We start from the raw sequence: 16,339 nt of genomic DNA on the forward strand, positions 1-16,339 counted from the left end.
AGCCTAAGAGTAGCCCAATATTATGTGTCACCTGCCAATTTGGGTCAGTGCTTTTGAAAGAGTGTAAGAAAACTTCTTCAAAAAGGGGGAGGTGGTGGGGGGGGGGGGGGGGGGCATTTTGTAGGTTTTAATTAAATATTTTAAAATTAGGCACCCACACAAACTGTTTTTTTCACGCCCAATACAACAAAAACACGCCCAATCTGCCAACATTGGAGATGGGAAGAGAAGAGGTAAGAGGCAAATGAGACAGGAGGAGGAGGGAAAGATAGGGAGGGAGGGAGGGAGGGAAGGAGAGAGAGAGGAGAGGGAGAAAGAGGGGAAGGTGAGAGAGTAGGGAAGAGAGGGAGGAGGGAAAAAAAGGGAGGAGGAGGAAGGGGAGGAGGAAGAGAGATCGGAAGGAGGAGGAGGGTGGAGAGAGAGAGAGAAGGAGAGAGGAAGAGAGGGAGAAAGAGGGGAGGGTGAGAGAGTGGGAAAGAGGGGAGGGGAGAGGGGAGAGGGGGGAAGGGAGAGGGGAGAGGGGGGGAGAGGAGGGGGGGAGGGGAGAGGGAGGAGGGGAGAGGGGAGGAAGTGAGAGGGGAGAGGGGGGGAAGGGAGAGGGGAGAGGAGGGGAGAGGGGGGGAAGGGAGAGGGGAGAGGGGGGGAGGGGAGAGGGAGGAGGGAGCGCGGGAAGGGTTTGAATTGACACCAATCAGAGCGTTGGGCCGCCCTGATTGGTCGCTCGGCGCCTGGCGATCGTGAGCGAACAATGGCCGCGGGTCGGGGACGTTCTCTGGTGCTGTGCGCTCACATTCTGCCGCCGGAGGAGGAGGAGGCGGCGGCGGAGGAGGAGGAGGAGGAAGAGCACGTGGAGGAGCTGCAGTTTCTGGACTTCACGGACATGGTCCAACTGACCCGCGGGGGGTGTCAGGTCAAAGCCGCTTCCCTGACACGGCAGCGGGGTAAGGATTCAGGAGGAGGAGGGGTGGGAGGAAGACGTGGGGGAGGGGAGATGGGTGGGTGGGTGGGGGGAGTGGGGGGGGGGAGATAGGGGGAGGGAGAGGGTGGGGGGAGGGGAGATGGTGGGTGGGTGGGGGGGGAGATGGGTGGGTGGGTGGGGTGGGGGGAGATGGTGGGTGGGGGGGGGGGGAGATGTGGGGGGGGGGGGAGATGGGTGGGTGGGTGGGGGGGGAGATGGGTGGGTGGGGGGGGGGGGAGATGGGTGGGAGGGGAGATGGGTGGGTGGGGGGGGGGGAGGGTGGGGGGGAGGGTGGGGGGGGGGGGGGAGATGGGTGGGGGGGGGAGGGTGTGGGAGGGAGGGGGGAGGGGGGGGGAGAGACGAAAAAGTGTGTGGGGAAAGAGCACGTGTGCGTCTGTGTGTCTTTCACTGTCGCACCTCGTGTGAGAGGCTGCAGTTCAGTTGTATCAGCACTCGGTGCTGTGACCCGCATCACGTCCCCCCCCCCGCCATGTTTCTGGCCCCTACTCACTCGCTGGAACTCCATCCCGGAGCCTCTCTCCCCTCCCCCTCCCCCCTCCCCCCCTTTAGTGCTGCCTTCATGACCTGTCACAACACCTTCTTCTTCAGTCATCTTCCCACCTACACCCCCCCCCCCCCCCCCCCCCACACACACACACACACTTGCTTCCCATCACTCTTGACTCCTGTCCCCATCTCATCATAACCCTTACATACCCCCCCATCCCCTCCCCCCCCTCCCCCCCCACTAATTGTTGCACACTCAGACCAAGCCTTAAAACAGGTTTTGAATCTCTTTCACTTTGCCATTCAATCTGTCCTATTTTTTTTAAAAAGAAAAAATGATTTTTCACATAGGGGCAGCGCTGGAGTTGCAGAGGAGCAACAAGTAGGTGGGATTGTTTCTAGTTTTCATTGAGAGGAGCTTTTTGAAATGCCGGAGCTTGTGCTACAATTCTCTTTCACGCCATTTCAGTTACGATCGAGGAAGTCGAGTCTGGGAAACGTTATGATGTATTCGGACACTTCCATTTGACCGATCCGTGGTGGACGGTGACAGCTCGGATCACATGTCTGAAGGGCAAATGGCACCTGGAGTATTATCCGTCATACTCTCTGAGGACGCGGGTGAAAGATGAAAGAACAATACTAAGTTTGTTCTTTACGAAATGTGGCGTACATCACCAGCATCAACTATGGTTTTGGGATTCTCTCCCTAAGACTATTAATCTTGAATTCGCAAACCTGATGGAGATTTTACAAAGCCGTGCAGATGTGAGCAAGAATAAAGGAGAGAAAGACATGGTAATAAGTATCATCGCCGCGATTAATAACTCACGTAGGTATTAGGCTTCTGTTGGATATTGGATGTATGAAACATGGTAGCTGGAAAAAATACTGTGAATCTTTTTGGCTTAGTTATCATTATACCATTGTCCAGCTGGATTGGAACTTCTCTCTTTTCTACCCCTTCTCTCTCTTCCCCCCCACCTTTTTATATATCCAAAATATGTGTGATGCTCATATGTAGGAACTCCTCCCTGTAGCAATTTTTATTCCAAGCTTTGTTCCTCCAGAGTATCCCCGGTACTTTACCTTGGCAATGTTGGCAGCTTATTCAGCCACAGGGCCTTATACTGCCCTGATCTGATGGCCACACTTTCTGCAGAAATGATTGGTAGTGATTAGGAAGAGATACCAACCGTTTTCTTTAAACAGATTAGTATCAAGGTCAAATGGGGGTGAAAAAACATTGTATGTTAATACCAGGTCAGCTGTGGCTCAGTGGTAGCAGTCTCACCTCTGAGTGAGAAGATTGTGAGTTCAAGCCCCAGATTGGGACTTGGAATCCCATAGGCTGACACTCCAATGCAGTGCTGGGGGTGTGTTGGATTGTCGGAGGTGCCGTCCTTCGGATGAGGCGTTAAACCGAGATTCTGTCGAAAAGAGAAGTGAGTTTCTCCCGGTGTCCTGGACAACAATCACCAAAAATAAACTTGGTGACTCACTCCATAGTTGTTTGTGGGGTATTGCAGTGGGCAAATGGCTGCCACATTTCACCCACAAAATCTACAGTTCAAATCATTTTATAGTATGGCCTGTGAAGCGCTCTGAGACGTCTTGGCAACATGATGATGTGCTACATCAAATGCAAGGATTATTAATATTTTATTAGGTCTTCATACATAGATTGGAAGATGCAGAAAAAGTCCCCGAGGCACAAGTTTATTGTGGGAGAATCTCCCCTACTCCACCTCCCTCACATACTCACCTACACATGTAGGTCCTGTAGCTCAGTGGTTAGAGCACTCGCCTCTCAAGTGAGAGACCTGGGTTTGTTTCCCGGCAGGGCGAAACCTTGGGCAAGTTTCCTTATTCCACATGCCTGATAATAATCCCTTAAGAAAAAAAAACAATAAATTGGTCACTTCAATCCATGACTGTTTGTGGGACACTGCTGTGCACAATTGGCTGCCGCATTTTTTCCACAAATATACAGTCAATTCACTTTACAGTATATTCTGTGAAGTGCTTTGAGACATCTAGAAGACGTGAAAAGCACTGTATCAAATGCAAGGATTATTATTACACATCACTGGCACAGACGCCTATCTCTCTGCTGCGTCACTCAATGTAACCTTACATACATACCTCATGTTGCTGATCACTTTGTCCTTACCTAGGGCAGGAGAAAAGCAAAAAATCTTGATTCTTTACTTTAGAGTAGAACATTGCAATTCCTTGTCTTACGGCATTTCACTTTGCTTTAAAAGCAAAATATAAATCTTGGATGAGTGGCTCCTTTCAAAAATGACTTCCACTGGAGACCACACAGCTGAGACTTTGGGAAGCTGATTTCAGTGATAGTTTTGATTTCACTGAATAATCAATGCAAGTGTGAAACAACAGTCTGAGAAAACTCTTATTTCATTAAAGAGCTGATACCCTCTGCATAATATCTTTAATATAGAAAAACTAAGAACGACAGAATTAGTTTACTTTTTTGAAAAAAGTCTCCAGCCCATGTGATTTTGAGCGGAATATATAAATCGGATTTCCTGCTCTAAGTCACTCCAGTAGAAGCAACATTGCTATAGTATTGCTATTGCTAGATTTCAGTAAAAGAGATTGTTCTTGGTGATTTGGTGGAGCATTTGAATGCTCAATGGCAATGGTTAAGATGCAGCTGATTAACATTTTGGAAATGTAGTTGCAGGTCAGTACATGCAGAACACCTTGAAGTTTCCACATCTGATGGAGCGCCTGCCAAGCCTCTTGCCGCGACAATTTTTGCACATCATGAGATCGATTCCTGAAAAGGAGGTAAACAATGCGGAGATGAACAACGAGAAGCAAAATGAAAGCATAAACAACAGCATGCTGGAGCAACTGGAGCAGATTATTCAGACAGATGTGTGGAAGCTGGGATTCAATTATGTAAGTCATCATGTGGATAGAAATTATTCTGTGGATTGAATCACCCATGTGAACAGGGCAATTATCCCTTTGATTTTATATTTATGGATATGCCTACAAATTAAGCCCCATTGAGTGCTTTGTGTAATAATAATCTCTTAAACTTGTCTTTTCCCCTAGCTTCTCCGCAAAGAGGTTAAACTGGTTGGCTGCGAGGCAACATTGGAAGCCTTTGAACGCTCTAACCTCTTCAGGACAATTCCAGAGCTACAGCAACACGCCTTAGTCATTTATGATGAACTGAAGCGAGTCTGTTGGAGTAAAGGACACACATTTGTTGACATTAAGGATTTGACTGGGTTACGTGCGGATAAGTTCAGTGATGAGAGTGCCTGGGTTTCGCTGGAGTTCCTGAAGAGTGAAAAGATTATTGTAAGGGAGAAAACCCGTGTGTATCTGAGGCGCTTCTATAAGTATGAGAAAGATATCGCTATGTGCATAGAGAAACTTGTGAATAAACCTCCGTGGATCATTTCTCTGCCTGTAAAGGAAGTGCTGAGGAGAGGCTTGATTCCACCGAAGAAGGAAAGATCATCCGAGCAGCAAGATGATAACGATGATACAACCAATCCAGATGCTGACTGTGCAATCAGAGCGCAGATGATGATCTGGATTCGGATCAAGTTAAAGCTGCTACCATGATGTGTGAAAACCCTGTTACAGTTGTGAGTGGAAAAGGTGGCTGTGGAAAAACAACCGTTGTCAGCCTCATCTTCAAAGCAGCCGTTAATCTCCAGAGGGAGGTTGAGGAGGCCTGTAAAGCCTTTGAAATGGATCAGCTGACAGAAAGTGATGATACACCAGCAGACAATATTCCCATCAAACCACTGGAAATAAGAAACCGTTCGATCCTTTTCACGGCACCGACAGGGAAGGCTGCTTCTCTTTTAAAGAAGAAAACCCAGTTTGACGCTTACACATTACACCAGGTAACTAAGCTGCTGTCTGAACGAATTCTTGGAAATGGCTCAAACTGGTTCTGGAAGTTTGGTTTATTGATGGCATTAAGCAAGCAAATTGTCCACTAAGGCAACTCTCACCACTTTTCCCACTGTTATGTCAGCGGGCAACTTGAGGATGTGTGCTTTTAAGCAAGGTTTCGAGATCAATTTGTTTTTGATATGACTTGTAAGTTTCAAATGGATTCCGGTCCATTTCCCTCTGTTTTTCCATTTGTTATTAAATATGACTAATAATAATAATGCTCGCATTTGATATAGTGCTTTTCACGTCTTCTAGACGTCTCAAAGCGCTTCACAGAATATACTGTAAAGGGAATTGACTGAATATTTGTGGGCGAAACGCGGCAGCCAATTGCGCACAGCAGTGTCCCACAAACAATCGTGGATTGAAAATGACCAATTTATTTTTGATTTTGTAAGGAAACTTGCCCAAGGTTTCGCCCTGCCTGGAATTGAACCCAGGTGTCTTGCTTGCCAGGCGAGTGCTCTAACCACTGAGCTACAGGACTCCATTCTTTGACGTATACCATTTGCAGATCATATCAACGGGAATTACTCTGCGCTCTGGGATGCATGCCCTGCATGAGGGTCGCTACATAAATGCAAACTGTTGTTGTTACCGCTGCTAATTTGGACAATGGAAACTTATCACATTTAAAGTATAGTATCTATGCAAAAGCTCCACTGAGACAAACCCTAAGTTTCCAATTTGAGACTGGTGGAAACATTGAATGTTCACATCAAAGATGATGATAAATTACTAATAAGAATTTATTTCTTTATGTCAGGATAGTTGATGCATATAGATACCTGGTTAGCAGCAAATAAGTCTATTATTTGGTTGACTTGCATTGAAAACCTGAATTAAATATGAAATTGGTTTGATTTGGGACTATGTTAAACTTAGAAATATTGCAGAATTGCAGTTTCTGAAATTGATGAGAAATAATCTGTTTTGAAGATGTAAAATAAATTAACTCATGTAAAATTAAATATCTATTTTCCTCTTCCCTCCAATTTTAAGGATGATCAGCACCATTTCAGGGTTAAACATTAACATGTGAAATGGAAAAAGTAATTAAAATGACCAAATCAAAAAAAACTTCCATTAAAATGTTAATACATTCTGGTGATTTTACGTGCAGATTTAAATTAGATCAACTTTTAAAATCTGTTCATTTGAGGTCTTGTACCCATGTGTGTGTTTTTGTTATACAGGTAATGTGGAGTTTCTACAATGCAGAAAAATGCAAGATTACTGGAAAACCTATTGATTGGATGTTTTCTCAAGTGAATGTTCTGATAATCGATGAGGGAAGCTTGGTCTCCGTGCAGGTTCTGAGCTCTGTGTTACGAATGCTGATGGAATACGCTCTTCTTCAGAAGCTTATAATCCTTGGTTAGTGTCTCTTCATGAGTATTTCGAGTTGCTCTTTGGAATAACTCATTTCACAAAATATTGTTTTTCTTATCAGCGTGTTGCAGTGAGACAGAAAAACTGCCAGATAATAGAATATATTATCCTGAAAACTTAAATTGTCATATGTCACATTGTAACTGTCCCAAATCAGCGAGAGTTGCTGAATATGAACTAGTATCAAAGAAATGAACCACTCATAGATACTAGAGGCTATTCAGCCCATTGAGCCCGTTCCAGCATTTTATAAGATCATGACTATTCTATACCTCAAGTCCAGTTATCCACCCTTACCCCATATCCACTACTATCCTGACCTAACAGAAATTTATCTACTTATCACTCAAATATATTGACCTGGTTTGTAGCACACATCCAACTTTGGGTATTCTACAAAACACATAGTCACTTTAAAATGTCATCCTGATGTAAAGGCATTACATCAAATACATGGATTAATATTCTACTCATAGTCTCGACATCCAGTAATAACTGCACATGTGAAGTGCTGTGAGTGAAACGTGATTCTTATATATTTATAAGAATATATATTGTATATTTATCTTATTTATAAGAATCCTGTGGAATCCTGTAGCTCAGTGGTTAGAGCACTCGTCTCGCAAGCGAGAGGACCTGGGTTTAATTCCTAGGCAGGGCAAAACGTTGGACAAGTTTCCTTACTCCATATGCCTCTTTACCTAGCAGTAAGTAGGAACTCGGTTGTTAATCAATTGGCAGATCGCTTTTCCTGGGATAATAATCCCTTAAAAAAAGTTACTCAATCCACGACTGTTTGTGGGACATTGCTGTGCTCAATTGGCTGCTGTTTTCACCCACAAAATATACAGTCAATTCACTTTACAGTATTCTGTGAAGCGCTTTGAGATGTCTAGAAGATGTAATAACGTGCAATATCAAATGCAAGGATTATTATTTAAATCTGGTGTCTTTGTTTTCCTTATTTCCTATTTCTAGGTGATGTTAGACAGCTACCGAGTATTGAACCTGGCAACATGCTTGCTGACATGTACAACTTTCACGGAATTAAATGGGGAATAGAGCTTTTGACCAATCATCGTGCAGAGAGTCAGCTAATAATAGATAATGCAACAAAGTAGGTATATTTTACTGAATAAATGATTAAGTGCAAATATTCATTACTAACAGTAATTGTGGGTTCAAAATCCATGTTGGGATATTGAACTCACAGTCTCGGCTGACACTCCAATACACTACAGAGGAAGCTCTGTATTGTTAGAGGTGTTGTCCTTTGAGACATTAAACAGAGGTTCTGTCTGCTGTTCAGGTGGATGTGAAAGATCCATTGGCACTCCTCGAAAAAAGCATTTCTCCCGGTGTCCTAGTCAACAATCTGCATTTGATATAGCGTTTTTCACGTCGGGAGGACGTTCCAAAGCGCTTCACAGAACACACTGTAAAGTGAATTGACTGTTATTTAGTTGCTCTTGTGGAGTAAGGAAACTTGCCCATGGTGCATTCGCCCTGCCTGTGGAAATTAGGTCTCTCACTGGCGTGCTCTAACCACTGAGCTACAGGACTCCACCTACAAGAAATACCCAGTCACTACACTTTACAGTGAATCCTGTGAATTAGTTTAACACGTTCTCTTGTCTTGAAAGGCACTGTATCAATTGCAAAGATTATTATTACTTAGTGGTACTGCCCTGGCTCAAATTGGTTAATCACTGACATTTTAAGCGAGAGACCTAGGTTCGATTCCCGGCAGGGTGAAACCTTGGGTAAGTTTCCTTACTTCACACGCCTGATAATAATCCCTCAAAAAATAATAAATTGGTCATTTCAATCAACGACTGTTTGTGGGACACTGCTGTGTGCAATTGGCTGCCGCGTTTGCCCACAAATATACAGTCAATTCACTTTACAGTCTATTCTGAGATGTCTAGAAGACATGAAAAGCGCTATATCAAATGCAAGGATTATTATTATTAAATGCATGTGTCAATAGATTCTAAACTTTGTAAAATTGTGTATAACATTGAACTGGCATTTTTTTTCCAATAGGAAGGTCCTAGAAGAAAAATATCTGTAAAGGAGGGAAAGGGAGTATAATGGCAGATAAAATATTACAGTCAATAATTCTTTTTCTTTAGGATCTGAATATTTTGATGCAACCATTTAAATTGAAACTAGCTTTTCTTGCATTTCTGTTGTTCAGGATTTCCGAGATGGGTGTGAGCTATAAAGAATTGGAGTATGATGCAGTGATGTGTGTGGGGAACGGAGTAACTGCTACAATTCCAACGGTTGATAAAAGGTTTATTAAGGTTTCTCTTCCTCGTGTTTATGACAGGTTTGGTGAGTTTGAAAATAATTCCTAGAAATTGATACACTTGAACTATATCTTGGGGATGGGGAGAAGGGGAGGGTGCAATTTATCAAACCCTGTTCACAACATGTTAACACTCAAATCGACATTAGCTCTTATATAATGCATTCTCTAACAGAACTTTGCACTAAAACTCTTAATTATTGCTCTTCTAGGCAGCTTTTCAATTGCCTGAAGTATATGCATCAGGCACAGATTTCTGTAATCATATTAAAGTCTTGCAGCATCAAACTACTAAAGACAGACCAGTTGGCTAGTGAAATAACTACATAGTGAAAAATTCAACAGGAAACTAGATATGTTGTAATTCTTGAAAGAGTAAAAGGATATTGGTTTGATAAAGATAATTTATTTTTTTAAAGTTCTCTTTTTGCTGGTTTACTTTCCTGAACTCCTTTTTTCTTCTCCTGGCTACTGTTATTTTTCACATACCATAAGCGCTGAATTTTTACTTTCTGCGCAATGTGAAGCATTAAAAGGAAACACAGGGAACTCTGAGCTGCAATCTGGCAGACACCTCAAAACGTGGCAATACCAAGCACACCTTGGCACTCTAATGCCAATCCTACCTTTAAGTTTTTTTTGTGTACTTTCTTCCCATCTCTTTCCACAGCTCTGATTTTTTTTCACTTCCTGAATTACTTTGAGTTAAAGTTAAAGGCGGTCATGCTTTCTCAACCACAAGGGGTTTGTTAAAACCCCAAAGTGCTGGTTAGTGCAGGTATCAGGTGTTTCTATTGAATGTACACTGCATTTGTTTCTGTATAACATCAGTGGCAGACTGGTTGCCGTTGGATGTGCTGCATGCAGTTTGACTGTTCAATAGAGCCACCCAGTGGCACCATTTAAGCACTATTCCAACAGGTGCCATGTAAGGCAGAGTGAGTGAGGGCCTGCCTTCCACTGAAGATAAAAGGGCTGCATTATCTCAGGCCTCATTTTGGTAGGGATGATGCATGATGACATCTTTTTCAATTTTGGTATCTGTCAGCTCTCCAAGATGCCATTCAGATCTTACTAAAGGAAGGGCCAGGATTGAAAGACCATCAGAATTCACAGTTCATTGCATTTAGACGGTGAGTACGTTCTGAAGCAAAATCTGCAGCTGCATTTTCAGTTTGTGTTGTTTTTCACCCCAAATGACACTTTAGAAACAATAACCAGAGAGTGGGGGGAGGGGCGCAGAAGGAGGAAAGGCAACTGAGACGTTCTCACAAAGTTTATAGTTACTTGCAGTAGTATCTACCCTTGGAGAAAAAGGAAGAAAATCGTCACTTTACAGATTATAAAAACTCTTCTCTCCCCCACCATTTATTATTAGATCATTAGTTCAATGATTTGAGAGATGTTACTTAATATTTTGGTGGTATTACACTGTTTGATATTAAGTTTGGGTTGGAGTCCCGTAGAAAGGCAGTTAGCTCGCTCACCTTGTGAGAGGACCTGGGTTTGGCCCTGTAAATACACTAGACTTTCCAATATATTCTGTGAACTCTTTGAGATGTCTCAATGGCCTGATTAGGCGCTATATCAAATGTAAGGATTATTATTATTGTAGACAATCGGCTCCAAATTACACCTGCTCTTAGCCTGCCCCAACCTCTTGTCAAATTTTAACATTGAATTTAAAAAATGTTCACAATTCTGTGTGATCTTAAAATCTTAAGCCCTAATGGTCTTAATGGCTGCCTCTTGATTGAATTTCAGACCTTTTTTATTATTTGTGTTTTTAACTTGTTGTAATTTGAATGTGTATATGCTGATGTACTTATAACATATTTTTATTAACTTCTTTTTATGCAGGAGGGATTGCGACTTAATAAACGAACTCTGCTGCAAACATTATTCAAAACATTCAACCAAGTGAGGTCCTCTGTGTGCTGTGTGTGTGTGTGTGTGTGTGTGAGAGAGTGGGAGAAATGCATTTAGAATACATTAGAATATACAGCACAGAAACCGGCCAGTCAGCCCAACTGGTCTATGCCGGTGTTTATGCTCCACATGAGCCTCCTCCTGCCCTTCCTCAACTAAGCCTTCAAGCATAACCTTCCACCATTTAATTAAGATTGTGTTTCCTTAACGTGCCTTAAATTGCAAAGTGAGTGCTTTCCCAGCCACGAAGTTAGAAAGATATGCAGATGTTTTACTAGCTGTTGTAAAACAGCAATAAAGTTAGATCAAAAAAATAAAGGAAACATTAAATACTTGAGATAATATTTGTAAAATCTTTGTCTGCCATGTGAACCTCCTACGTCCTTTGCAATTGCTTTCAATATATTCAACAATTTGTTTTCATTTATCTATGGAAAATGAACTCTTCACCAATTGATCCCACTTAAACCCATTTTTGTAAATTTATTGAATTAATAAAATAATAATACTTACATTTGATCTGGCACCCTTCACGTTAGGAGGACATCCTAAAGTGCAGTAACTGTGTTTTGTAGGTGAACACAAATGGCCTGTTTTTCTTTCCAAATTTATCCCCTCTTACAGAAATCATAAAAATCGGATCGAGTTCCAGAACGGCGACAAAGTGTGCTGCACAAAGAACGGTTACGTCAGGGACCTTTTAGAACAAAAAAAGTCAGAAAAAAAATCAGAAGATGAGAAAGAGAAAAAAACTCGTCTGTGTAATGGAGAAGTATTTTTTATTGGGCAGGTAAAGCGATGCATATCTTTTTAAAAAAATATCGCAGCATAATATCTTAAAACTCACATTTATGTGTCAGCCTGACTCAATTGTTAGCACAGTAGATGAATATGGAAACAATTCCTATAAATTGATCAGCTGGACTTTACATTTTCTCTCATACCTTTACTGTTTTCCCTATAGTGCACTGTGTCACAATTCCATAACTGAAAATAAACCAGCAGTAATTCACCACAAGATAAACTTTTGACCACCATTTTTTTTGACAAGGTGGTTTGTGTATATATATAAAAAGCCAAAGAAAAAGACTAGGATGGAATGGGACTTACCTCACACTTTCTGCGCATTTAGAGAAGAAATGGTTTTCTGTTTTTTTTTAGGATTTAACTTCAATTGAGGGTTCTAAGAAGACCCGTTCATTATATCTGGACGATTTGGATGAGCGTAAGGTTCAAGTGAACTACAATGAAATAATGAGAGAGTGCAAACTACAACATGCATGGGCCAGGACCATCCATACATTTCAGGTAGGTCACAGTCTTCATTCCATCTAAATAATCACTCATTTTCCCCCTGGATCAGGCGGTAGCACTCTTGCCTAACTTGCCCCTCTGAGAGAGTAGAAGGCTGTAGGTTCAAGCCCCACGTTGAGACTTTGAGCGCATAGCTTAGGCTGACTATGGGATCTCCTGCATTGTTGAAAGTGAAGTAATCTACACGAGACATTCAACTAAAGCTCAGTTTACCTGTTCGGGTAACCATTATAGATCCCCTTTTCGAAAAGAGAAAGGAGTTTCTCCTGGTGTCCTGACCACAAATTCTTCCAGATGAATGCATCATGTAACTGTTGGTTTGGTCCTTGCTCTGATAGAATTGGTTGCCTTGTTTGCCTACAAATACACAGCCACCTACACTCGACTGCAATTGCCTGAAGTGCTTTGCATCGTATCAGCGTTATATCAAATGCAACGATTATTATTTTGTCTAGCCTTTGATTTGAGTTGCCTGAGGCTAGACCCTTGTGTATGTTGCTGACTGCTCATATACAGTGCAGCCCCAATTGTACAGTTGTAACCCACTTCACCATGGTGAATTTGGTTATAACGGGGGTGCACTGTGGAGCCAATTCACTCTGAAGGTACACAGCTGACCTGCTTATGTCCAACACACTGGTGGCTTTTGCATTAAATGGCACTGTGCATATCCCTTCCTGTTTTGCGCATGTGCAGCAAAGAAAGTGAGCGACACTGCTGGTACAGGGACAGCCAGCTGCGTGCGCACAGTCAAACCTCCTGTTGCAATTCACTATAGCATGGGTTGGGAATTTCATGGATCCCAACAAGTACCTTATAATGAATCTCCCCGTAGTACCGTTCTCCTATTTTGCCTAGGGATCTGAAGCTGACACAGTTGTGTACATTGTGGGAGTAGCAGGAAGACAAAACTGGCAGCACATCTACACTGCCGTCACACGGGGGCGCCAGCGGGTCTACGTCATTACGTCCGAGGACCAGTTTATTAGGGCAGTAAAGACAAGATGTCCTCGCAGAAGCACACGTCTACGTGAATTACTACAAGAGAATCTATCAAAAGCCAAGTTTACCTCCGCTAATGGGGAGTCGCTGTCCCAGCAGCCCCCTTCACAGACTGTAAACCAGCAGCAGTCCAGCTCAACCCCTGCCAGAGCACCAGCCACGTTTACAATTGCTCACCCAAACCCGATTGACTCATCGCCCCCAACTGCCTCCGGTCAGGCAAAAGGAGACTTCTTTGCACCTCACTCAGACGGTGAAATAAATGAGCCCAGAAGCGAGACTGAACCTCAGAGAGAAACATCCTATTCTGCGGACCTGGAATTTGCACAGAATTACAGCTGGTCTTCCTCAAGCCAAGAGCTTGAGGACCAAGACATGGCCGAGGATCGGAAAAGCCCAACAGCAGAATCTATCCCCTCTCCACAGACTAGCAGTGGGAGGGATGCCTTTCTGGCCAAGTCTGGTGACATGTCCTCTCAATGTTGCAGATCTGCTCCTGCTGCTTCTTCTCCTGACAGTAAGAGGCTCAATCTTACTGTGGACGAAATGGAAACTCCTACAAAACAATCCAAGGTAAATGAGAATTTCAGTGTACTGCGTTATGAAAGATTTAATAATTGATTATTTTGCTCATGAGAACAGAGAGAACCATTTGTTCTCTTTGATGAGGGAGTTTGAAAGAGGGGCTGGTCCGACTGTCGAGTCTCGCAAAGTGGTACTTTATGAAAATTAGCCTTGAGAAAGGCTGGCTTTCAAAAGATCTTTTGTCTGTAAATAAAAACATTAATTGAATGGTACCTAGTGTAAAGCAGACACAAAGAGGGCTTTTTCATGCAATCCCAAAGTGCTGATTTGGTCTACATTTCTATTGTGACTGGTTGCTCTCAGGTACTTCACCCAAATGGCTGTCATAAGTCGAGAGAATGGGAGGCTTATCCTCTTCTCATTCCAATGTCCGGACTTTCCAGCAGAATTGGCTCATTTTCTCCTCCCTCATCTAGAAGCAATTTTTAGTTTTTACTGTTAGCCTGGTTAACACCAAGTAATTTAGCGTAAACTGGGGGTTAAAGCTGGTCCCAGTGGAAAGTGAGGGGAGCCATAGACTATTAAGACTATGAACTTGAAATGACCCAGAAACAGCTGTAACACGTTTGGACTCCTGAGCAGGTGATGGTAAAATGCTCAGTTTTGATGATGTACATGGTTGATAGTGTCCAAGTTATTGCACTCAGTAGCATCCGCCCCAAACAGGCAGAGCTCTGACCTGGCTCAAATATATTTGGAATCTGTTTCATTGCCTGATGTGTTGGCCAGTGTCTACTGGATATTTGGCAATATGGCTGCTGAACTCAATCTGTTGGGTGGAGATAAGCCGTTAAATATTCCCAACAGTCTGTCATAACTACTTCTCTGTTTTGTAGGTATCCTTGGTGGATTCACCTCTTGGCAGTATGCGACTTGGACTCCTGAAGCTCGAGGATGTAATCCCCAAGCAGCTGTTTTCAAAATAAATAAATGGTGAAGACTGTACACTAATGTACCATGATGCAAGTTCAAGGGATATTATTCTCTGAAAAAAAAATGCACTTCAAAATGATCTTGAATGCTGGAAGCAACAGAGAACAACTGTTGAATCTGACAATTTTCTGTCAAGACAACAAACACATGGAAAAACAGTTACTAACCTGCTCAGTGGTGGTTGAATGAGAACAGCAAAGTTGGCCCTTATTTTTAAAAAAATTGCTAAACTAATGCTCTCCTGGAAAACGAGAAACACTATTCTTTAATCATTTCCATTCAAAATAACAACTATTTTCTGCAACGTGTCATAGCTCCCTCTCGTACCTTATATCTTACCTAAACAGGATCTGCATCTTTATCATTGTTTTGCCATATGCTACTGCTTTTTATGCATGTGCACTTCAATTACACAACTTTCATTTAAAAATGAAACTGCTGCAAAAGTAGTTTTTTTTAAACCTGCTTTTATTGTAATTTTTGCATATCCCATACAAATTTAGCAGTGAGGATTCCCAAAACCTTAGAGGACGATAAATATCATGCTACCAAAGTAGGAAATTTGTACAAAAATACTTTGCTGTTTATAATACTCGTTTTGTTACAAATAAAAATACATTGTCCAAAGGATGTAATTTACGACACGTTTGATTCAAGTTCACTTAGATTATAGTTGTATTGCTGGCAGTGCTGATTTTATTTTTAAAAAAAGCAAAACAAAACTCACATGTGACTGCTAATGGACATCTTGTGTGTGCAAATCAATGAGTCAAAGCAGGGTACTGATGTGCCCTTAGTTTTCTAAATACCAATGTATTGGTACACTGTAGTGAGGTGCAACCAACAATAATACTAATTGAAATTTAGCCAGCTTTAAATTCATATTACATCAATATTTCAGTTATACCAATATACAAAGTCAATCTTTTACAAATACAAATGTGTTCATTAAATATTTACCAGACTCAGTTCTGGACCAAAACGTAGAAGAGCACTATACACAGTTGAGCAGGTTGAGGATCAATCAATCACCCATTGAAAAAAGGGCTTCAATTTTAAGACAAAATTAATCCAAGTGTTAAGTACTTGTCCATCACGAGTTACAGTTCTTGTGGCAACATCAGAATCTCCATGGCAAAAAAAAAGTTTATAAAATTCTGTACCAAATCTTGGCAAAGAGAAGGTCACCTATGGTAGTTGGTTTCATATGAGGTGGGTGGAGGGGAGAGAATTGAATGGGTTCTGTTTTAAAATCAGCACTGAGTAATCGACAGGCTCTTACCTCTTGCAAATTGTAAAGAACAGGAGATAAAAATAGTTGAGAGATTTCTGAGCAGAGTGACCAGGAACCACTGGATGCATGGCCTTCCTGCCTACCTTATGGTACCTTGTCAGTGGATAAAATATTAACAGAAATAGTCATTTGGGGGAACATCGCTCGTACCAGTACC

The 16,339-nt window shown here is 42.2% G+C and overlaps 1 protein-coding gene across 1 annotated transcript; it reads left to right on the forward strand.

The window, feature by feature from the left end:
• The first annotated feature begins 636 nt into the window (after positions 1–636).
• helb (helicase (DNA) B) lies at positions 637–15,515 on the forward strand. The gene is given in 14 exon segments (XM_007904957.2): positions 637–941; positions 1,935–2,297; positions 4,170–4,396; positions 4,556–5,021; positions 5,024–5,364; positions 6,616–6,796; positions 7,790–7,928; positions 9,012–9,151; positions 10,174–10,258; positions 10,986–11,045; positions 11,679–11,844; positions 12,216–12,362; positions 13,227–13,943; positions 14,792–15,515. Coding segments are annotated over 14 exon segments (3,315 nt in total). The 5' UTR covers positions 637–748; the 3' UTR covers positions 14,882–15,515.
• Positions 15,516–16,339: the final 824 nt, after the last annotated feature.

The sequence above is a fragment of the Callorhinchus milii genome, unplaced genomic scaffold, assembly GCF_018977255.1.
Source record: "Callorhinchus milii isolate IMCB2004 unplaced genomic scaffold, IMCB_Cmil_1.0 Scaffold5, whole genome shotgun sequence".
In the NCBI taxonomy this organism is placed as follows: domain Eukaryota; kingdom Metazoa; phylum Chordata; class Chondrichthyes; order Chimaeriformes; family Callorhinchidae; genus Callorhinchus; species Callorhinchus milii.